The 23,298-nt window shown below is 44.5% G+C and overlaps 1 protein-coding gene across 3 annotated transcripts in view; it reads left to right on the top strand.

Annotated features, from left to right (window-relative positions):
* Positions 1-23,298, top strand: part of TMEM184A (transmembrane protein 184A) — a 162,775-nt gene that overhangs the window by 121,829 nt on the left and 17,648 nt on the right. For all 3 annotated transcript variants that reach the window (XM_086940608.1, XM_086940606.1, XM_086940607.1), the window contains exons 6-7: positions 10,043-10,134; positions 14,078-14,247. In XM_086940608.1, the coding sequence (XP_086796734.1) occupies positions 10,043-10,134; positions 14,078-14,247 (262 nt within the window). The remainder of the gene's footprint in view (positions 1-10,042; positions 10,135-14,077; positions 14,248-23,298) is intronic.

Genomic DNA, 23,298 nt, shown 5'->3' with positions numbered 1-23,298 from the left:
GGTTGCTGTTATCCTTCACAAAGCGATACCAAAGGGGACGATGGATGGAGTGTTTGAGCAAATCAAGCACTCACCCCCAGTCAAATGATCTGGGTTTAATCCATCATCATTTTTTAGTCACTCCACCACTCCAGTTCAGACATGGCCAAATGCAAATCAGTCTGACCCTGTGCCTCCTGGGAACAGTCCAGCCCGAAATGCTAAGTCATGTCTTCCCTAAACTTCGTCAGGCTGCCAGAAAGGGGGGGAAACCTGCTCTTGCGCGGGTCCAGAAGGACAGAGTAAGCACAAGTGGTGCACTACTGCGCAAGAGCAGGTTTCCCCACCCCTGCTTTCTGGCAGCCTGACTAAGTTAAGAATAAACTCCGACAAGGTACTCATAGACCTTGATATAGGTCAGGACAATATACCTAGACCAACCCTCACAAAAAATAGTTTTTTTCGTTTTTTCATTTCCACTAGTTTCTAGGTCCTGAAGAAAGCCTACTTGACCCCCTCTGGGCAGACCAAGGCTGAAACATGTCAACCTTTTTATGGACTCTAAACAGTGCGGAAGTTCCTTCCTACGCACAAAAATATATTTTTAACAAGCCTGATACCAGACCTACTAAAATTGCATTCTTTTTGGTTACCCAGGCTTTTTTAGCAAGAACCTTTCCCTCATGCACTAATCCTTTTTCATCACTAAATCACTACTGTACTAACCAGCGGTTCACCTCCAGGTGGAGGAAGCGCACAAATTAACCCAATGATGATGCTGTCGCGTAGCTAGAAACCAAAGAAAGGCGGAGAATCAAGATATAACGCCATTCGAGCTTAAGTACGTGAATGAGGGTTTTTTTATCGGTACCAGAACGAATAAGAACAAAACCCTGGTTACTCAGGACAAGTGATCCTTCCCCACTTTGATTTTTTTGATTATGAACAAGGAAGCTGAAAGGATTACGAATTCTTCCTTCTCCCTCTTTTGATTCAACTCAAAAAAATTAAACCAGATATTGCGTTGGTGTCATTCTTTGTTCCTTCTAGTTTTATAATTATACACTTTTCCTTCATCTGGATTGTAGCCGGATTGATTAGAGTTGTGTAATGGGCCCTGTTTGTCCTCTCTACCCCCTCAGATGAGATTTTCACATTCGCCCTTTCAGATATTCTTGGATTTTTCGTCATCTGTATAAACTTTCAACTCGTCTTTTCTTGTTCGCCCAGAACCACTCCTTGAAGGCCCTGTCAACTGAAAGACTTGCCAGTGGACTTTGGTGTTTTAATGTTCGTAAGCCGAAGTGACGCGACTGCTCCCACAGCTCTCCTCCTGTAGGTGGGATTCTTCGTAAGCCCAGGGCCTTCTCTGTTAAAGAAGAGTGGAGTGTGGTGAATGCTTCTTGCAAGAACTTTCTTTAGTATTTATAATTGATTAAAGCTTCTGCTAAGGCACAGCTAACGGTTATTTACCAAGGGGTCCAAAGACCACATTAAAGATTTATGCTGAATGAAGAACCACTCTGCTGCCTTATCTTCAGGATCTGATTTTGTGGTTTTGTGGCAGTAGCTTATTAGGGTGGTAACATCATGAGATGAACACGTCTCATGTCACTCACCCCTTGTAAGAAACAATACTTCTCAGTTTTAATATTTATCTATAGTGGGCATTTATCAGTCCAATGTTGAGGGTGTCCGATCCAACACTTGTGATCTTTTAGTTATGTGTTATTAGCGTCAGGAAATGTGTTACACAGGTTATCCTATTAAATAACCTGTGTTCTGTTCTCCCCTTCCCCCTGTATGCGCATTAATATATATAGACCCAGTAGAAGGCATCAGCTGAAACACGTTGATCTTTACTTGGTTTGGATTTGTGCCACATAAATATGTGGCGTTCACTAAAGACTCAGTAGAAGGCATCAGCTGAAACACGTTGATCTTTACTTGGTTTGGATTTGTGCCACATAAATATGTGGCGTTCACTAAAGAAAATGGAATAATAAAAAGAAATACTGAATAACAAATCTTCGAGGCTGATTGTTTGTTGTGCCACTGCGTGGGTGTCCCGTGGAGACGGACCGCTGGGGAGTAGCGGTACGACGAGGTCCGGTTGGCCACATAGACCACAAAATGGGGACCCGGGCTGGTCTGGACCTCTCCCATCCACGCAGCAGGCACACTGACTAGTCACACCTCCCACCCCCGGGGTGATGCTGGTGGACCCGCCACCCACTTTCTGCCCAGGCCCTCCATAAACAAAGACTCTTCGGACCGCTGCTTTGTTGACACCTTTTGCCTTCTCTACTGCTCAGACTCCTGCAACATTTTACCGGTGCAGACATCCACAGCTGCTCTCTGGCATCCAGTCTGGCACCCAAATGCTAGTTTTGGAAACCAGCCCATAAAACAGCATCATTTAGTGGAGGATGGAAAATGGTCATACTGGAACATGTCGACTCCCTCTCATTTTCTAATGGTGTTATGAAAGAAGGCTATGGTCTATCGTGTTTCTCTGACATTTATATTGCACGCGGTTTTCTATGGCCCCTCAACCTCTAAGCAATGATCTTTGGGGAGCCCCTGTGTTGCTTTGCTCAGCCTCACCTCTCATACATTCTCTCACTGGCTTCTGCCTCCCAGCAACACAGTCCCAGAGTGAACTTTGTATTGCTATATTAAGCTCCTGATTTTAATGGCAGCATCAATAGCAAAATCAGGAACTATGCCCTGAATCAAGGATATGCTCCAAGCACAAAACCACAAAAACACCCAAGGGTGCGAGGCCCCTAGAATCTCCAAATGGTCAAAATGATCTTAGACACTCCTGATCCAGGCATAGAGGTGCTGCGACCAAAGCCAACCACCACGAGCGGCTGATGGAATTCTGCGAAGGACATGACAGCTTGGCACCAAGACCTCAATAAAGTGATCTCTTTCAAAAAGCCAAAACCTGTAGTGAAAACGCAGTAACAGTGGCCCATGACCAGATGACCCTGCCCAAGGAAAGGCCACCATGGAAACGCATCACAAAGATCTAGTGGATAAAATTGAGGTCTTTTTAAATCATTCCTAGAAAAACAATATGAGTCATGGGTATTCCTGTGGGGGTATACCTGATGAGGAATTGGAAGACTGTGTCCAGCCCTTGATCAGCCACATCCTGCAAGACTCGCACACTGAACCAATATGCCTCGATTGCACCCTTAGGGTACTTTAAACATTCCAGCAATGGAGAAATCTGACCCCAGATGTCCTTACTAGAGTACATTTCTTCAAAGATAAAGAAGCGATCATCCTGGCTGCTTATCAGGAACCAATTACCTGGTACTCTGCGTTAATACTATTTGAAGATCTGTCGCCATCCACTCAGGAACAACACACAGAGTTTGCACAGGTCCCCACACACCATTGCTGCGAGAAAATGTCTTAAGAGGTGGGGGGGGGGGTTATCCTTTCGCCTATTCATATTTAATGGAAAGCATTCCTTATAGGTGGGGGTTTCCCCATCACCTTTTGTTCACCATTAATGGCAGGCAACTTGGTATCCGAGAGGTGGCTGCTGCATATACCCTTTTAGTGCTGGCAACCCCCTAGGGAACCAATGAATGATTCACCAACTGGGGAGGATAGCAGAGGTGCTTGGTGCACACCCAACCGGAATAAAGCCTGCAGAGAACTGAAATGATTACAGCATATGAGAGACCAGCAGAACCACATGGCCACCTCGGAGAATGACTAGTCAACTGCACTTTACCACACTGCCCATCACACTGATGCGTGGAGGCCGGCAAGCTTTTGTGGTCATCCTCAGGACCACCCCTTCCCTTGGGATGGCCTTCTTTACTCATTGTGGTCAGCGATCACACCTCGACTGACGTCAAATGCACCAGCGATGTGTGCCGGGCTCATGAAGAAACTAGCGTTGGAATGTTGTGGGCTCCCTCATGATCATTCAGTGCTAACTCCTCACATCTCTATAAGCCAGACGTTCTTGAAGTCTGGAATTTAAGACTGCATAATGATTTATTTAGTTGATTTACCAGTTACTATGGTTTCAGTTCTTCTTTTGTTTAGCTCTCATTATACCACCTGTTATTCTCCGAGTACATACTTGTTTGCTAGCTACTGGATTATTGGTTCAATCCTTCTGATCATCTTGCATGAAGCACAAACATCAAGTCGACCTTGCACTGGGGCAAAGGTGGGAGGGTGCTCCTCGTTACCATCTTGGTTCCCCTATCATTCCTCTGGAGGCATTCTACACAGCTCTGACAGATGTCATGATTGTCTCTTTAACCCCTTCCATGCGGCCGCGATTCACCTCGTGTCCTGTAAACAACACGAACAGGGGCGGGCCGTGACGAACCCCAGCCGTATTCAGCACACGAGCACCGTAGTGCATGACGGCTGGGGTTCGTCATCAGCATGGAAGGGGTTAACCCCATTTCTGTGCTCATGACGAGCTGAGCTCGTCATGAACGCACCCATTTCTATTATGATGCAGCACAGCAAACCAATATCTCAAGCAGCCAAGGTGTTAAATATCCAAGACCTCAACTCCCCAGTGAATCGGAGTTCATTGTTACAGTGACGTAAACTGAAAGATGTGGACACAGCCCTCCTTCCAGTCGGCACACCTCCTCTCCCAGGAAATACCCAGACTACCCGCCTACAGGTTTATATCCCAATTTCATGGAACAAACATGACAAGACACATAAGGATAGGATTATCTTTCGATTTAGAAGGAGGTGATGGATATGTACTAGGGTCAGATTAGTAGGCCTCCGACTAACTACATATACCCTTTATGCACCTAATGAGGACAAAGGCAATTTTTATGCTGTCAGAATGCAGCCCACCTGGCCAAAGGCAACATCATTATAGGATGTGACTTTAATGCGGTCCTCCACCCTGATGAGGACAGACACCGAGCCCACCAGACTTGTCCAAGAGCCCCCGTCTCTCATTCAAGGCCTACCATAACTTAACCTTGAATATATTTAGAGTGTTCAATACCAGGGGGAAAGCGACTTCGCCTTCTACTCAAATGTGCATATATCTTACACATACACACACACACAGACTTTTTCTCACATTCAGAGACCTACAACCTCAGATAATCCACTTTGACACAGACCACTCATCGGTGCGGTTTCACCTAGACACAGTGGAACCCTACCCCCAAACATGCAAGCCATGGCTGATGAGCGAAATTACATTGAGACATACTGTGGTGAGAGCCTGCATACATGAAGCTTTAGAGCACTACTTCCAGAAGAAGGACAATGGGGAGGTTAGGGTTTGGTATCAAAGAAAGGAGTGATGGGCTATTACTGCTCTAGCTGAGCAGAAGGTCCAAACACGACGTGCCCAACTAGTAAATCTAAACAAAAGTTATTGTGTTGTTCCTGAGGGAAAGAAAGAAATGTTACAGTCTGAGATGCAGATGATTTATGGCAGGGTAACCAAACGGTAGCCCTGGGAATCCATTTTGTGGATTTAATGCCCTCACACACCCTTTCAGGTGTCATGCTTCATCATTTGGGCCTGCTCCTCGTTGGGTCGGCGGTGCAATACCCACGGGCAACACCTCATAGAGGGGCTCTTTGGCGGAGATCTTTTTCCAACAGCCCTATGGATGAAGTGCGGGTGGGGGCCAGAACTAGAGGGTAGACGTGATGTGGTATGGGAAATTAAAATAAAGCTAGTGGTACCGGGAACACTTTATTCATAAGGGCCACTGCGTTAGTTAAAAACGGTTATTCTAGAGGAGAGTGGTGGAAAATAATGTTTCCAGCTATCATCTAGAAATTTATAGTCCGGTCAACATGTTTCTCGCTACTGTGAAGATTGATTAGCGATTCTTCAGGACCTAGTTGACTGTTAGCAGGTATCTTATTGCATGATGTGGGACGCTGCTTAGGCAGCAATCAGAGGGGATCTTATCTCCCACCATGCAACATTTGAGACTAGGAAATAAAGAGACATGAATTGGACGGAGCATTACACCATTTAGAACCCCAACACAGACAAAACACCTCTTTCCGCACTCAACGGACTTTGCGCAAAGTATGGGAAGAAATGGAGCAAGATGCTTCTATAAACCTATTGTACATAAAGCAATGCTGTTATGAAAGAGGGAATGAAGTGGACCGTTTATTAGCCTATAAGTCCATATAGACCCGCAAGAGGAATCACATTCACGATTTCAAGAAGGCAGGGCATTCTGCACTCCTCCACATCAAATATTTTAAAGGTCTTCACCATCTTCCTTGGAAACCCTCATCACAGGGGAGGTAATGTTCCCAGACAGGCCGGTATCTCACCGACTACCATTAGCCAGTGGCCAGGGAAGACCTCCTCATAGTGAAGGAGGAAATCACAGTGAATTATGCCTTAGTGCCGTAGATTGCCAGGCCGTACGGCACCAGGACCTGACGGCTACCCAACTTCTTCTACAAAGCCTTCACCAATCTCTAGGCAGATCCATTGACCAAGGCCTTCAATTACATACTGGACCATGGCTTTTTCATGGACACAATGCTCTAACCCCAAATCACGTTTCTCCTGAAGTTGAGAAAGGACCTGACTCTATGTCAACCATACAATAGCGTTGTCAACACTGACCTGAATATTGATACTTCGGTGTTGGTGCCCTGCCTCCAGACTGATAGCCCCACAGCAAGTGGGATTTGTAAAATATCACCACCCTAGGGTTATTAGCTTGACTATCGCACGTATTGAAGCTGCCAAGCAAACCCACACACCAATGGTCTTTCTCTCACTAGATGTAGAGCAGGTCTTCAATAGAGTGGATTGTTCTTACATCACTATAGTACTTGAGAGTGCCTCTTTCAGGCCAAGGATGAAAGCAAGTGATCTTGGCCAAAAATTCAACGAAAGAGCCTATTGAGAGAGGACTCCACTAAAAGAATATTTTTAAGCCTAGGCTATGTTGAAAGGGGATCACCAAGCTACAAAGGGCATTATTAGACTTTGGCCCAAAGTCCAAACATATATATATTTATATGTCCTATTGGGAGAGGGACGTGGGGTGTGAGATATGACATGAGGCCTAGAAGAGGATATGGCACAGGGCTGCAAAGTCTTCCATTTACACTTCGGAAAAAGAAAATGCATATAAATGACGTACTGGTTGGTACCTATCTCCAACACAGCTACATGCAATTCTTGGTTGCCCAGATATGTGCTAGCAAAATGGTGGCAAAAATAGGCACATTCCAACACTTGAGGTGCTCCAGCCCTTTTATTCAGACGTTTTTTTTGTTTGCAGGGTTTTATATAGCGCAAACTTGACCCGCAACCGAATCTGGTATCAGAGCTCTTTACATAGCACCAGTTACGTTACATGAGGACACACATTCATTTTTGTTAGGCACGGGGAGATTAAGTGATTTGCCCAGAATCACAGGATGTTCAGCGTCGTTACCGAGACTCTAACCCAGGTCCGAGGTCAAACGCCCTAGCCGTTAGCCTGAAGGTGTCGCTCCCTCTCCAACCTTTAGTGATTCTGTTGGGAGATGCAAGAGATGCATGAGAGCACAGTGAAAAAAATACCCTTTGACCCACACACAGATGCAAATTAATTGCGCATGTCCTGGTGGTGGCCAGGTTGGCATAGGCCATTCTGGAAACAGGCCATTACACTGCTTCATGTTTGGTGGGGGAAATTTAGCCTAATCCCCAACTCCACTAATAGTGAAAGGTAAACATCCTGTCTCGAATGATAGATCTCTGTCTTTCAAAGTGTGTATGTCTACATGTTTCAGCCCTCTGAATGGCTTAAGAAAGGTCCCGGGCTTTCATCATGGCTTCCCTTAAGTGTATGCCCTGGTCTAGTGCTTGTGGGTCTGCTGTTGTTTTTTGAATGAAAGTCTTGTGATGTCAGTCAGGTGACAATCATGTATTACAACACATAATTCCAGGTTTACTTACTTCCCTGTCCCAAGGTATTTGTGGTGTGTATTAATGCCTTTTTAGTCATCCCAGGCAATGTGGTTTGGTCCATCAGGAGAAACAAAAACAATAATAATTTCATTAGTATAAATGAGGTTTTATTCAGGTGCACATAAGACAGACTGACATATGTATGGTGTATACATTCTGTACATTTCGCACAGTAACATGCTGCATGATGCAAGGAAACAAGCTTCCTCTGCATCTTTAGATACAACAGACATGACAAAGGTGTGTATCAGTGAGGTTTGTGAGATACACTGCAATGATTGATGCTCAAGCGTGAATCACTGCACACCAGTGAGAGAGTGTTCGCCCACCCGATGCACTTTAACTCCTTGGCTGCTGGGCATATACCCCTGCCGTGCTGGGGGGAGGGGGGGCCACGCACAGCGCCCCGGTGCTCATGACGAGCTGAGCTCGTCATGAGCCACGATGGTCGTGTGCTCATGACGAGCTGAGCTCGTCATGACCACACCCGTTTCATTAGATCGTTCGGACAGCAGGGGAATCTGCCGAGCGTGCAAGCGTTTTAACGGTCATGTTGAGCACACGAGAACCGTGGCTCATGAGCGTGGGAGGGGTTGATGTACTACAAGTTAGTGTAGTCTGACCCTAAATGTTGTATATTAGCACTATATACAGGTTGGTGGAGGCGTCTCCCTTTTGTCACACTCTAAACATAGAAAAAAGTGAGCAGAAGTTCCTTGAGTAAAAAGGGACTAGAATCCTGCAGCTGTCACCATGTTTTTAAAATACTCAGTGGCTCCGTCTCTTACCACGCAATGGGCACCACGCCACTGTACTACCTATTGGGCCACCGAATCATCTGTGCCTATAGCCAGATGGCAGATAAAATTGTGCATTTGTTTGTGTCTGTCAGCGCTGTGTCTTCCAGGTGTGGAGCATGGTGACCCCTAGAAATTGGTCATTACCCCTGTAGACTACCCATCCCTGAACAATAAAAACTCTTTATTACCCCTATGCACTACCCGCACCTACATTGTAAAAATGCCTAAGTACCCTATCAACTACCAATCACATAAAAAATGTGACGAATATCTGTCCGCCTTTTTTAAAGTGTAATATATCCTGTGGCACTTGTAATAAGGAAGACTGGGAATCCATCACTTTTATTGTTAAGTACCCATCTTCCAAACTTAAAAATAGGCCCCGAGTCTGAAGGTAGAAATCTTGGCTGGGTGAAGGCTCGAAAAATGTACTACCAGCGAGAAGATTTCAGTGGTGCAAAATTTACATTTTCCCAATCTGCACTTTTTCCACCAAAGCCAATGGCTTCAGCCGAACTTCTTCCAATAACTATTCGATTTAGAGAGGACGTCCCCCAACCTTGCTCTACTGGATGGTTTTTACTTCCATTTCAGAAACTAAGTAGAAAGGTAAAATAGTTGACAGGGACGATTTGCTGTATGTATCTGGCCTCGGCAACATTGCAGTAAGCCTGAAATTGCGCCTCGGTCCGAGTCAACCACCAACAGTTACTTCTGATTGACGCTTTACTTTTTCATAGCACTTTTTGCCATAAAACTTTAAAAATTAATATCTTGAGTTTCCCTGTTTGCATTTTAGTGGATATGTTGTCATTTTTCCTATTGCATGTGTCTCTATTTTTAGAAATCGTTTGTTGAATTTTTATTGTGTTGTGTTTTAATTTTCAATTGTTTTGACACTGCTAAATACTTTAAACATTTTTCTTTAAGTTAAGTCTGCCTGCTTTGTGCAACAGCTGCCAGGTGTTGAGGGTACCAGGCTTTTTTAACTTGTGTGGTGGACCCAACAAAAATTTGGACTTGCTTGAGAAGGACTAACATCCTCCCTAACTAACAAGCCATTTTCTCACCCTATCTGTTAAGTTTTAAATGAAAGATACCAATTGTTTTTCGTTTCCAGAGTTGGCTCAAGGTTCACACCTGTTTGATTGTGCGTTTGTGTCTTGGAGTTCTGCTTGACTACTACAATTGCATTTTTATGCTGCATTTTCCCTATTATGTTAATCCATTTTATGTTTTTTAATTATGTTAAGCAGTTTTTGACATAGTGTGTGTCCACCTTTTCCCACAGGCGACGCTGCAGTTCTGCATTGTGAAACCAATCATGGCTGTTGTTACCATTGTCCTCCAGGCTTTTAATAAGTATCATGATGGCGACTTCAAGTAAGAACTGGGCTACAGTGGCTTGTGTGTGAGGAGAGAGGATGGGATGTATTTGGATATTGCTTCCTGTATTCTAAAATCTGAGATTGTACCTCCTTGAACAATTGAGTTTCTGTACTGAAATATGGTGTCCTTTACATTAGTAGGAAAGGCAGACCAAAATCCACACCTTGGTAGTGAGTGCTTCAAGGCACTGCATTGAAGCATGAAAGAAGAAAACCTAATGGATGCCAATACCTCATTTCTGATGATCCTGGGAAATAGTTAATCATTGATCCAGGGCTGTATTTTGTTCATTATCCAGGGAAATAGTTTATTGCTCCTTTAGGGCAGTATTTTATTGATGATCAAGGACTCAGTAGCATAGCTTAGATACCCTCCGCGTGGGTGCACACAAGGAAAATGACCCCCTTGACTGCTTCGGAGGGTAATAAAACACAACAAGCATTGGAAATGCAATAGGTCTCGCAGCATTAGAGTTAGTGCTTTTAGAATTGTTTATGGGTTTTTTTGTAAATCTTTAGCATTTTTGTTTCCTGTAGCCAATGCTAAAGAATTACAAATAAAAAAAGCCATAAACAAATCTAAAAGCTCTAACTCAAATGCTCCGAGACCTATTGCACTGTGTGAGTGAGGGTGAGTGAGGGTGAGTGAGAGTGAGGGTGAGTGAGAGTGAGGGTGAGTGAGAGTGAGGGTGAGGGTGAGTGAGGGTGAGTGAGGGTGAGTGAGTGAGGGTGAGTGAGGGTGAGTGAGGGTGAGTGAGGGTGAGTGAGGGTGAGTGAGGGTGAGTGAGGGTGAGTGAGGGTGAGTGAGGGTGAGTGAGGGTGAGTGAGGGTGAGTGAGGGTGAGTGTGAGTTAGGGTGAGGGGTTGAGGGTGAGGGTAGGTGAGGGGTTGAGGGTGAGTGAGGGTGAGTGAGGGGTTGAGGGTGAAGGGTTGAGGGTAAGTGAGGGTGAGGGTGAGTGAGGGTGAGTGAGGGTGAGGGGTTGAGGGTGAGTGAGGAAATGCAATAGGTCTCGCAGCATTAGAGTTAGTGCTTTTAGAATTGTTTATGGGGTTTTTTTGTAAATCTTTAGCATTTTTGTTTCCTGTAGCCAATGCTAAAGAATTACAAATAAAAAAAGCCATAAACAATTCTAAAAGCTCTAACTCAAATGCTCCGAGACCTATTGCACTGTGTGAGGGTGAGGGGTTGAGGGTGAGTGAGGGTGAGGGTGAGTGAGGGTGAGTGAGGGGTTGAGGGTGAGTGAGGGGTTGAGGGTGAGTGAGAGTGAGGGTGAGTGAGAGTGAGAGTGAGGGTGAGTGAGGGTGAGGGTGAGTTAGGGTGAGGGGTTGAGGGTGGGTGAGGGTGAGGGTGAGGGGTTGAGGGTGAGTGAGGATGAGTGAGGGTGAGTGAGGGGTTGAGGGTGAGTGAGGGTGAGTGAGGGTGAGGGAGGGTGAGGGAGGGTGAGGGAGGGAGGGTGAGTGAGGGAGGGTGAGTGAGGGAGGGTGAGTGAGGGAGGGTGAGTGAGGGTGAGTGAGGGGTTGAGGGTGAGTGGTTGAGGGTGAGGGGTTGAGGGTGAGGGGTTGAGGGTGAGGGGTTGAGGGTGAGTGAGGGTGAGGGGTTGAGGGTGAGTGAGGGGGAGGGGTTGAGGGGGAGGGGTTGAGGGTGGGTGAGGGGTTGAGGGTGAGGGGTTGAGGGGTTGCGATTGCGGCCCCTTGAAATATATATGCATGTATTTGTCCTAAATGTGAGGCACACAGCGAGGAATACAAGATGGGGTTATTGAAATCTTACTATAATTTGAAGAAGTTAACGATAAAAGTTTCTTTTTGCATGTTCCTTTGTTTTCTGCAACTAGGCCTTGAAGAAAGAGCCGAGTTTTATGGGCATGGGTGTTTTATCACAGTCGGCGCAGACCCCAGCGCCTCCTGTCTGTGAGCAGTGCTGTGGGCGGAGCCTGCCCCACGGAGGGCGATCGATGACCGCCATGTCAGCAACGTGCCTGTTTTCAGAGCGCAGAGAAAGGCTGGCAGCAGGGCGCCGCGGTGAGCTGCCAAAGCAAGAGTAAACAGAGCAGTGTGAACCCGAACTTAAATACGCCCCGCGGGGACGCTGTCCTGGGGTTGTTAGGGTTCCAGCAGACCCATTTGCATTCTAAAGACCATCAATTCCGAACACAGATTTATACTTCAATTACCAAAGCAATTATTCAAAAAAGTGATGAATGGTGGCACAAAAATAGTACTAATTGACTCCATAAAACTTGGAGTTGTCACTGGTTGATCATGTCAGCGCCAAAATAAAGATTTTTCTGATTAAGACAAAACCACCAAAAACAACAACGACATTCAAATGTTCTTTCCAATGCCTTTGTAGCAAAGTATAGCGAGAAGCTTGCGAAACTTTAGCAGTCCTATCTGCCCGGTGGTAACGACCGTTTAAAAGTGCTTCCGCTGCCGCAATCTGAAGCCAATAATTAATAGAACCCTCAGTCTATCACAAAAGGTATCAGGGTGCTTTCATTTTACAGTCCATTTAATGAAAAACGCCCTTTTGTTCTCGTCAGCTCATTAGAAAATAGAGATCCTGGTCACTACTGCCTTTTCATCTTACAGTTTTCCAAAACACTTTACCGCAACAAAGAAAGAAGTAGAATGAAACGTGGACAGCCCTACACCTAAGAGCGCAAGGCTTGTTCTCCGTAATACAAAACGAGACAATCAAGAGGTGCTGCATACGCAGGCGTAGCTACAAAGTACATGGACCAAAGGCGTGAACACGAGTAGACGTCAGTTTCCTGTTTTTCTGAGCGTTAGGGACGGGCCTTGCGCCTCTCCAGCCGCGTGCACCGAGCTGCAGCCCCGCGCGCCGCTGCTCACATGTAAACCGAGCTGCAGTTCCCAGCATTGCAGGTGGGTGGGGAACTACAACCACATTACGCGGCTGCTGCTGCTACTGAAAGGCGGCAAGAACACGCACGGCCATGTAGTTGTAAGTAAGTAAAAAAAAATGTAGTTGTAGACACTTGCTCATCAAGCTCAAATCTCATGCCAAACCACTCAGCGCTAACTAAACGTCCTCTCACCCAAGTATGTGGATATTTTAGCTCCCTTCAGGTAAACCCACAAAATAAACTAGATGACACGAACACTGCCAAGAACGCCATTCACCTCGCAATTAAAAATGCCCTCATTAAGCAAGTGTAAAGCATATTATTCATCGAGTTAACTACAAATAACATTAACTTGTACGCATAAGACATACAAACATTTTGCTTACTTTGGCTGGGACAACTGGATATTGTGCAAGAACATCACGAAAAACAAAACGGACAATGTGACGAAATGTAAAAATTGCAAAACATGAGAACAGGTTTAATATTGGTGTGCCCCAAGTTTAACGCGTGCTTTTCACAGCATTGGGAGAAAAACAAGACGGAGGGAAGAGAGGGGAGAGGGGAGGAGAAATGCGACACGGCGGGAAGGGGAGGGGGCGGAGCGGGTAAACAAAGACGGACGTGCACGCGCTTTTAAGCTCAATGCGCATGCGCATTGAGCTTAAAAGTCACGGGCACTGCAAGGAATCGCCACGATTCCTTGCAGTGTGGATAAAGAGTAGATAAGTCCCAATACTCTCGCCTTGCTCGATGCGCATGCGCATCGACAAGCGAGACCTAAAAATGATCAGGGTTCAGTGGGCTCCGGTGCCACTGCACCTGCTCCATCCATGGTAGATAGGCCCCTGCCAGGGCTGTTTCTTATTAATGATCCTGGTCAATAGTTTGTTGATGATCCAGGGCAGTATTTTATCTTTGATCTATGACTGTATTTTACTGATGATTCAGATTCTAGTTTAACAATGGCTCAGGGTAGTGTTTTGTAAATGATTCAGAGTGTGTTTTACTAAGTTGGAGACTGGAGTGTGTCTGCCACTAGAACTGATGAACATTCTTCTTTCCTCAGCGTTCAGAGCGGATATCTCTACATCACAATCATCTACAACTTTTCGGTCAGCCTGTCATTATATGCTCTCTTTCTGTTCTACTTTGCAACCAAAGAACTTCTCCGGCCCTTTGAGCCCGTCCTCAAGTTCCTCACTATCAAAGCCGTCATCTTTCTCTCCTTCTGGCAAGGTAGGTTTGATGGTTTGGTTTTGCTTTAAAAAGGTAACACGTTTGCCCTGATCACACGTTTGCCCTGATCTTCCCGCACGCTCTGCAAACAACTGTGTAGCCAGCAAGATCCAACCCAGATCATCGACTTAATCCAGCAACCTCCACTATCCCTGCCTAATGAAGTCCCCCCTATAACTTTGTAGTAGGCCTGTCTTCTCATCTCACCCTCTCAACACTCTCTTGCATCAGTCCAAAGGATTAGCTAAAATTTGCCATCTGGTTAACGGCTGATCCTAGTCCATGCCCTTCTTGGACTCTTTGAAGAGCATTCAATTGCCGATGACCAAGTTCAGATCATTTCGTTCAAGAGCTCAACCTGGATGCCCCTCCTGTGTGCCTCTTACTTACTGCTATGAGAAAATGGATGTCGGTAAAGATCTAGAAAGGTGCCCCTGCATCTCAAATTGGGCTCAAATGTCATAATGTGCACCGTAGTTTCTGCCCTGGCGGTGCATAATGGATCCAGGTGAGGGTCCACCTGCAGCTAGGCGCAGGGATGGCCCCCAGCTTGAAGACTCAAAGAAGCAGACATTCACCAGCAGCTTGTGATGGATGCATGGTTTATTAAAGGTGCACTGGAGCAGTGCCATGCTGCCAATTCCAGAGTTTTGGCTCCATTCTCAGGGAGAAAAGTGGCACAATCAACCCCCATTCTCCATTTTTCATGCATAACGCAAAGCATCTCAGTAGAATCCGAAACAGGCGCCTGCCAGCAACTGGGGCATAATGTGTGCAAATTTAATGTTGCATAGCTAAGTCCACGCCAGCCTGATCGACCAAAAGTCTCAGAAATCACCAAATGTATTTGTCAAATATATAGCCACTCTCTTCTAGCGTTAGAGTAGTTACCATGCCACAGAAACACACCACATTATACCTCTTTATATTTTTTACTGAACTCTTCAAATGCCTCACCTATAGTCTACATACGTCTCCAGAGTTCATTATTAAATGTAAAAAAGAGCTGTAATGGAATTGTACGTGCAGAAATTCGACAGATAGGATTTAGCGTCTATAACAAAGATTTTTTTTTAAACTAATTTACAAAGCATGCAAATGAGCTGAGAGGCCCAAAAATATCAGAAACGTAACAGAAGTACAATCTATCAGTAAAATGTGCTATGTGGTAGGGTGTACATGCTGGTCAGGGCCTGATATCCAAACCACTTCCAATGAATGCGACATGTAAATTATTTGATCCATGCAGTGGGCCGGGTCTCCCTGGGACTCGCCCCCAGTAAAAATGTAGAAGGACACTGAAACTGGTCCTTTTTGGACTCTTTATTTATGTACTTAACTATACTGGGAAAAATACTGATCAATTTCTGAACAATGAATGTAAAAATGTTGAGGTGATCCAGGTTAGAGGTTTGGTTCCTGCTGATATTGCTTGGTTTACTTTATCTTGCATTTCCCAAACAATATTGGCTATTTCCAGGATGTTGTGTTTTTCAGTTTTTTTTTTGTGTAGCATGCTTGGACAGTGCATGCTTTGAACTCAGTCTCCTCCAAGTGTTTATAACCGGCCACAATTGAGAGCTCTGGAGTTGATGCTGAAGGCAGTGCCTGTCAGTGGGTCAAAAAGGTGTTCAGAATAGTTGGTCATCGAATCCTTGGCCTCTCCGCAGAGTGCACAGAGCAATGGTCACGTATTCCAGTTGTAAATATGATTCTGTGAAAAAGTGTGTGAAGGAGTTACTCAGCTGTCAAAATATTAACAAGGTGAAAGTAATAGAAAATGCAATGCCTAAAGGTGAGTCCGCGCATTGTGTGTTTGTGGGGGTGGTGAAGTAAAAGCGATGCAAAGAAGTGCATTAAGAAGACAGTCAAAAGAGGGTGCCGTAGAGAAAAGAAATGAGGTGTAAGATATGCAAATGGACGATGTGGAGAGAAAAAGAGCGTACATGTCTAACACAGAGTATGATTGAGACACTCTGAAGACCACTACCCCTTCCACAGGCCTCAGTAATTTTTTATATTCACTGTCTCACAATTTCAGAATTGATACCAACTACGCTGTTATGCTCTCACCTTGTTACTCAATAAAAAAAATTTACAACACAAAAAACTATTTCAGAATTCAATCAATCAATCAGGACATTTGTTAAGCGCGCTACATGCCTGTGAGGGTCTCAAGGCGCTGGGGGGCGGGGCGGGGGGGTGCTGCTACTTATCGAAGAGCCAGGTCTTGAGAATTGATACATATTCAATAAAATTTACTACAAAATTATTGTTGGTACTCGTTTATCTTTAACAGCTATCAACCATTGATAGTGTCAGTAGTCCTGGCTGGTTTAGGCGTATGTCTGTTATTGTGGTATATATCTGGTTTCAATAACAGAAATCTCTGAGAGGAACCAAAATACCAGTTGGCACACTATGGGAAATCACAGAAATATAGTTGATTTGTTTAAGCTACACCCTTAATTACAAATGTCACTCCTCTCGTAGAGTCCCCCCCCCCCACCCCCCACCCCCACCAACTAATTTCATCCCACTTAAAGCTTTGGTTCCATGCATGCCACTGCAATTTATTTATTTTTATTATTATATAGCGCAAACTAAACCCAAAGGTATCCGAGCACTTTACATGAGCACCAGTTGCAATACAGACGGACACATTCATTAAAAAAAATGTTAGGCATGGGAAGATTAAGTGATTTGCCCAGAGTTACAGGATGTTGAGCCTCCCTGTCGAGACTCGAATCCAGTTCCCCAGCTGCGAGGTCAACCGCCTTAGCCGTTAGGCCACATCCTCTCCATTAAATAGAAATGTGGAAAGACCCGAGAGACAGCAAGGGCGATATTACCTGCTGTGTTGCTGCATGTGTTTGACCATTAGTTTAGCAGTGAGCTCTAAATATTGCATTATTAAAAGCTTTGCAGAAATACTCTAACAGTAATACCAGACTTGGATAATAACTGAAGATATTTATTGCACTGTGCTCCTTAGCATCTTTTAGGATCAGACTGGCTTACAATGCAATCAGGTAGTTACCAATGGGATGCTCTGAAAAGTCAGTGTTTGGGTCAGTTTTCTGGCTGTTTATGCGCCTGTTTTATAGTCTGCTGGGCTTGTTTTTATATTAGGTTTCACCTACAGCGTACATGCATTGTCAGTGAAAGCTATTGTTACAAAAAACAAAGCTTAAAAACAGGCTTACAGCCTGCCCATTGCTTACTAATACTTACCATTGGTTGGCGTCCACTTCACTCTCATTTCCTTTCTTCTTATTGGCCAGGCCTCCAGCTGGCTGCTCACATCCTCCTGTACTCTTCTCTGGGCCTCTGTCCATGCAGGGTGACCAGTGTTCTTCCACTGGAGGCGCTAGCCTGAAGGTTCCATTTTTTTTTTAGTTTTGTCCCACACTCTAAAAGAGAGCATGGCACTTTACGGTCTCCCCGCCCCTTCCTCCGTTTAGCCCCCTCCCATCCGTTTCCCTCTGCTTTCCGCTCTCACCCCACCCTTTCCTGTCCATTTTCACCCCCATCTGTTTTGTTCTCCCATCCTCTTGTTTCATAACCACCCCCTCCCTGCGCAGTTTTTACACCTATTGCACAACCGCATGAGATGCTGTTCAGCATGTTTTAAAAGGAAAAAAAGCAATATGATGCAGTCAACACTAGCTGCGTCCAAGCACTTATTTTACGTTGAGCCTGGGCAGCGTATGTGCTGCTCTGCCAGGCATATTTTTCATTGACTTGTGCCTTTGTCCACTGTATACTGTGGCTGTTCATTGGTCATTAGGCTAGGAAGCCCCTTCCTATGACCGCCTGTCTCATTCTGTAACTTCCCATGGCGTCACCCCCTGTTACGTGTGTTGTTACTCGGTACGCCTTAATTATAGCCTCCGGCGTGCACTATCTTCTTAAATAGCTTTGTCCTGCCTCTGTTGCTGTTTTTTAATTTTTTATAGCCCGAACGCATTTGCAATACAATAGGTCTCGCATTTGCGAGAGTTTAAGCTACTGGCAGTGTAAATGACGATGCCTTTTATTTATCAGTTTTAAAAACTGAAATAAAAGGCATTGTCATTTACAATGCCAATAGACCAATCACTCTTAAATGCGAGAACTAGTGCATTGCAAATGCTTGTTTTGTTAGCTCTAAGCCATGTTGCAAACATGTCCAAAATAAATTAACAAAAAGAAAAGATTTACTTCGCCAATGCTTGTTTATTTCTCTCGAATATGAAAAGAAACATTGCCTGCAGCAAGCTCAAATCCATGTAGTCTTCCATACCTTAGAGAACACTTTTACAGGTTCAGAACTTCCTCAATTTGCAAATGTGCCAATTTTTTAGTTTACTAATTCCCTAATGGGGAGTGGGAGCGCTTTTCTTTTTGGTGACCGGGTCTATTTTCTGTCCCAGTCCGACTTTGGCGCCTTTTTGTATACCTGCAATAATCCAGAGGCTTGGCTATCAAAGATGCAGAAAGTACAGTGGCACCAGGGCTTTGAGAGGGCCGCGACACCCCCATTATAGGCCTCTATTATTTCCTAACTGGGTCTAAAAGCCCATTTTCCCAGCTTGCATTGTGGCCTATCACATCCTTGTTGGCGCCAGTGTACGGATCACATGTACTGCTGATGACGAGCCACTAATTCAGAGTCCAGCGTCTGAAGCACAAGACGTGACCTATCTGCTGTTGACCGAAACCAAACACAGAACACACAGCATGCTTGCCGGCCTACACACAATACCCACATCAAAACATGAATTTGACTCCATCTGCTGGCCACATTAGTTTACTGCAGTGTACTAGGTACAAAACAAACTAACATCCCTTGGTACAAATAAATACAATGCAAAGAGGTGCTTCACTTCTGTAGAGGCTAGAGATGCAGGTCTGAGCTCTGTTTTTCAATGCTTCCAATTGCTATACTATGTTGTAGGAATTTCCCGCCCGCTGTGCTTCTTGGCGCTGCGGGAGGTAAAAACAAGAAATACAAATGTTAAACCAGCAACATGGACGCACAATAATCCACACAAAAAGAAAAAAGTTACCGATTAATTAACCCACGACGATATTAAAGTTAAGCTCTGATCACCAAGATTAGGGAAGGACTCCTACATTTTTAGAACAAGAATAAAGACTACCGATTAAAGTTTTCTTCAGATATCACGATGCTTAAAACTTACATAATATAAACGTGCATGTTTTTTTTAAATACAGGAAATGCAATATCAATGAATTAATTTGTGATTATTGACATGCATAATAAAATCTCTAAATAGCATTTTGTCCTAGAGACTGCAACCCATTTACATAGTAAAACTTCACTGGCCAGTCTGTAATTACCGACTGATTGAGTAGAGAACATTTAAGATCGTTTTGTGAAGGAATTATTTTATTCTGAGGCTAAATTTAAGGTGGTATCCACAAATTAATTTGTGGGAGAAGTGCAAATGCATCAAACAGAAGATAGTATGGATGAGGCGTGGCCTTAATTGAATTTATAAAAGCTCCAACCTTCCCATTAAAATGTGTTTTTTTTTAAAAATATTTGTCAATGAAAATATTTCATAATTTGTGTGATGAATGGTTGCTTCTGTATTGGTTTGCGGTTCAATTAATCAAAAATGCTTAGCTGGGGTCCCCTACCTACAATAATGGCTCAGTGGGGGTCCCTGGATTCCAAGGTAGAAGGAGGGAAAAAGGAAAATATGGAGAAAAAAGACAAAAATACTGATTGACAAAAGGAGGAAATGAAAAATGACTGAAATAAAGATGGGGAAAAGAAGGAAATTTCATAAATTCTTTAGGGAGAGCAATTACCCTACATGACTGAGGTACCCACTCGCTTCAAGTGCTCACTCATTATCTGAGATATGGTTGCTGGCTTGTCCCCTGAGCTCCACAGGTAGCTAATGTAAGAAGATTAAAATAAGACAAAAGCATTAAAAAAGGGAAGTGGTTCAAAGGTTATTGGCACAGAAAATCCACACAAATAAACATGCACACCCTTTAGTACCAAAACACAACTTTTTCACACATTATTTGCTAATGCGGGTCTCCAATTCCGCATGCGCTCTATTTTTAGAAAACTCTTCTGTTCCCGGAGATGTGGCTTTCTGGCGCGTGAGGCGAATGTACCTGAATGCGACCTGCACTGAACAAACAATGCATGTTGCATGCATGCTTCTACTTGACAGCTAAATGTGCAGAAGAAGGAAATCTAGCCCTTTTTTTCTAGGCTGCTTGCCTTATTAGGTCTGGCGTTAGCCAAGACCTTTTGTTTTTAGTAAAAATTATAGATGTAATATACTTACATATAGGGGATTTTAGCCAGCCCTCTTCACCTATTGGGATGTTGGGTCATTCATGTTTCTGCCTCCACTGCAGCATGAGGCAATGGAACAGCCCACTTCAGCCATTGGGTAACTGCACTCTGAGTGACTTCATTTCGCCCTTTAACTCGTCCTAGGTTTCATACAAAGAAAGTCTCCTTTATTCTTCCATTCCCTCACATGCATGGCTACCTGCCTCCAAAGCAGTATATTTATGACCTCCCTCACAACCTTTACTAGCCCTTACTGCTGGGTAAGTGTTAGGAATTCACAAGACTATTCCCAGGGCTTTAAGTGGGCTGGGTCCTGCCGGTCCTCAGCACTGGAAGTTCTAAAAAGCAGGTGCTGAGACAGGTTTCTATTGGGCTCTCAATTTCTGCCCTTCCATCAGGGTGAAGCAAAATCTTAACTCACTCTTCCCTGCCATTGATGTAACTTCAAAGTGATTCATTATAGTTCTTTCACAGCCTCATCATTTCAGAACTGAAGCATTTTTCATGTGCTGTACGACTTAACCATAGTTGTTGGTTATTTATCTTATGCAACTAACAACCAATGACAAAGCCAATAGTCCTGGCTTGTTAGTTGTTGTATTATATATCTGGATGCAGTGACAGAGAAAAATATCAGTCCGGCGGCACACTGTGCTAAGCCCAGATTTTCTGCTTATGTGTTTCTAAGCCCCGCCCTAAATTACATCGCCACTTCCTTTGAGAGACCCACAGTTTTGTCATCCCACTTAAAACCCGGACTATGCCAACACTACCAAAGCACATTCACGCACGCCCAGCCGGGTAATGGTCCAACTAAACACAGCGGGTTCTGCTCTGGCTTATCGATCATTTCCTTCCCTCTTCCACCTGGTCTTTTCCCCATTGCTGCTTTCTTCGACTCCCAAGCAATAATATTTCTTCCTCAGCTGCTCAACAATGTATACCGGCATTGCTTCTTTTGCCTCACCCTCCCGCAGCCTTCACGGCCTTCTAGTGCAGCCCCCGCCCAGCTTATTTCCTCCATCCCATGGCCCATTAGCACAACATCTTTTGAGGCCTTGTGCCTTTTGCACTATAACCAGGGCTTTAAGTGGGCTGGGTCCTGCCAGTGCTCAGCACTGTCAGTTCTAACATAGTCAATAGGTCTCGCCTTTCGGACCTTATAAGTGTTTAGCTATGCAACACTTGATGTTGTTGCACCAAGGATATTGTGCTTGATAACTAAACACTTATAAGGTCCCAAAGGCGAGACCTCTTATAAGGTCCCAAAGGTGACACCTATTGGCTATGCCAATGCTTGTTTGAGGAGGCTGCAGTGCACAAAAGCACCTGTGGTGGGAGATGTGAGAGTCTCCGAAGATGCCTCTCCTGAAAGCACCACACAGCCTGTTGGTGCATAAACAACACCCATCAACACAGATTGAGTTACTTAAATCCCGTAGATTAATTGGAGACGCGCTTCTTGCATGGGTAGTACAGGTAATAGAAAGACACCGGTTGAGTTGTGAAATTAATTCAGTAAAGTATTAGACTATGAAATTAAACCTTACAACATGAGGACACAGGCCTCCAGTTAAAATATCTATGTATGCGATTTCCTTTTAATGCATTATTGTACATTACCAGACATATATTTTTTAAAGCTACTGCAGCCAAACTACTGAGAGAACCACTATTTGGGTAGGGTTATTGTATTGTTAACTGAAAACCTTGGTTTAATCACGATTTTGATGCAGTTCTTCACTCAGCCTTATGCATACACACAATCGCCACTATACAGTCCTCCATTTGTTTGTCATTTTCATTCCATCCTATGAAACTATTTCACAAAAGTCAGACAAGAGCAACCGGTTTGCAAGACTGCTCCCTTGCAGTGAAAGGCAGCAATGTTGGTTAAATGCTCTTCTCACAATCATTACACTGAAATACAAATAGAAGGAAAAAGGAAAAAGGGATTTGAGATTTTCCTTTGTGATTTCAACAAAATGATGACAAAATGGGTGCAGACTCTGCGCCATGCACCACCCTGGTTGCAATTTTAAATAGAGCTTTTCGGAGGAAACCGATCCTGGAGGGATGCGTTACCACTGCAGCCAGGGTCACATTTCCCTGAAGTGGAACAGTTATCAGCCGCCGTCTCTGTGTTGTACAAGAGAGAGGGGGAGAACGAGCGAGAGGGAGAAAGACGGCTAAAGGTCCTCCTAAGCAGCGCATGCGCGCTGCGCAGGCGAGACCTAAAAAGCAGGTGCTAAGACGGGACCCTATTGGGCTCTCCATTTTTGCCCTTGCCTTCAAGGTGAAAAAAAGCCCCAGCTTTTTCATCCCACTTAAAGCCCTGACCAAAACCATTAAAGTGTTGTGTGTGCGATAAACACAAAGGCTAGCTTTTACTGACAGAAGCTAAGGGGCAGAGAGGCTGAAAGCAGATGAGTGATAAACTCCAGCCTCCTTTTTGCTCGGTCACTTGTGCTCTGTACAGCAGCACACGCCAACACCAGCAGTATTTGTCACTTCCTTTCTACAGTTTCATCCAAAGGCCTTCATGTGCCCAAATGGCTGCACTGGAAAATGCAGACAGCCTCCCGAAGATCAAGTCAAAGCAAACTAAACATAGCCTACCATGTGCAGGATTTGGAGTACTCTTAAAGGGTAATAAAAACACCCATGCTTTAATGTGTTTACAGATGAGACCAGCTACATTGTGAAGTTCATCTGTTTAGTAA

This window comes from Lissotriton vulgaris, chromosome 10 (assembly GCF_964263255.1).
Source record: "Lissotriton vulgaris chromosome 10, aLisVul1.2, whole genome shotgun sequence".
In the NCBI taxonomy this organism is placed as follows: Eukaryota; Metazoa; Chordata; class Amphibia; order Caudata; family Salamandridae; genus Lissotriton; species Lissotriton vulgaris.
Note: the sequence above shows the minus strand (reverse complement) of the source record. Positions and strands in the feature narration are given on the sequence as shown.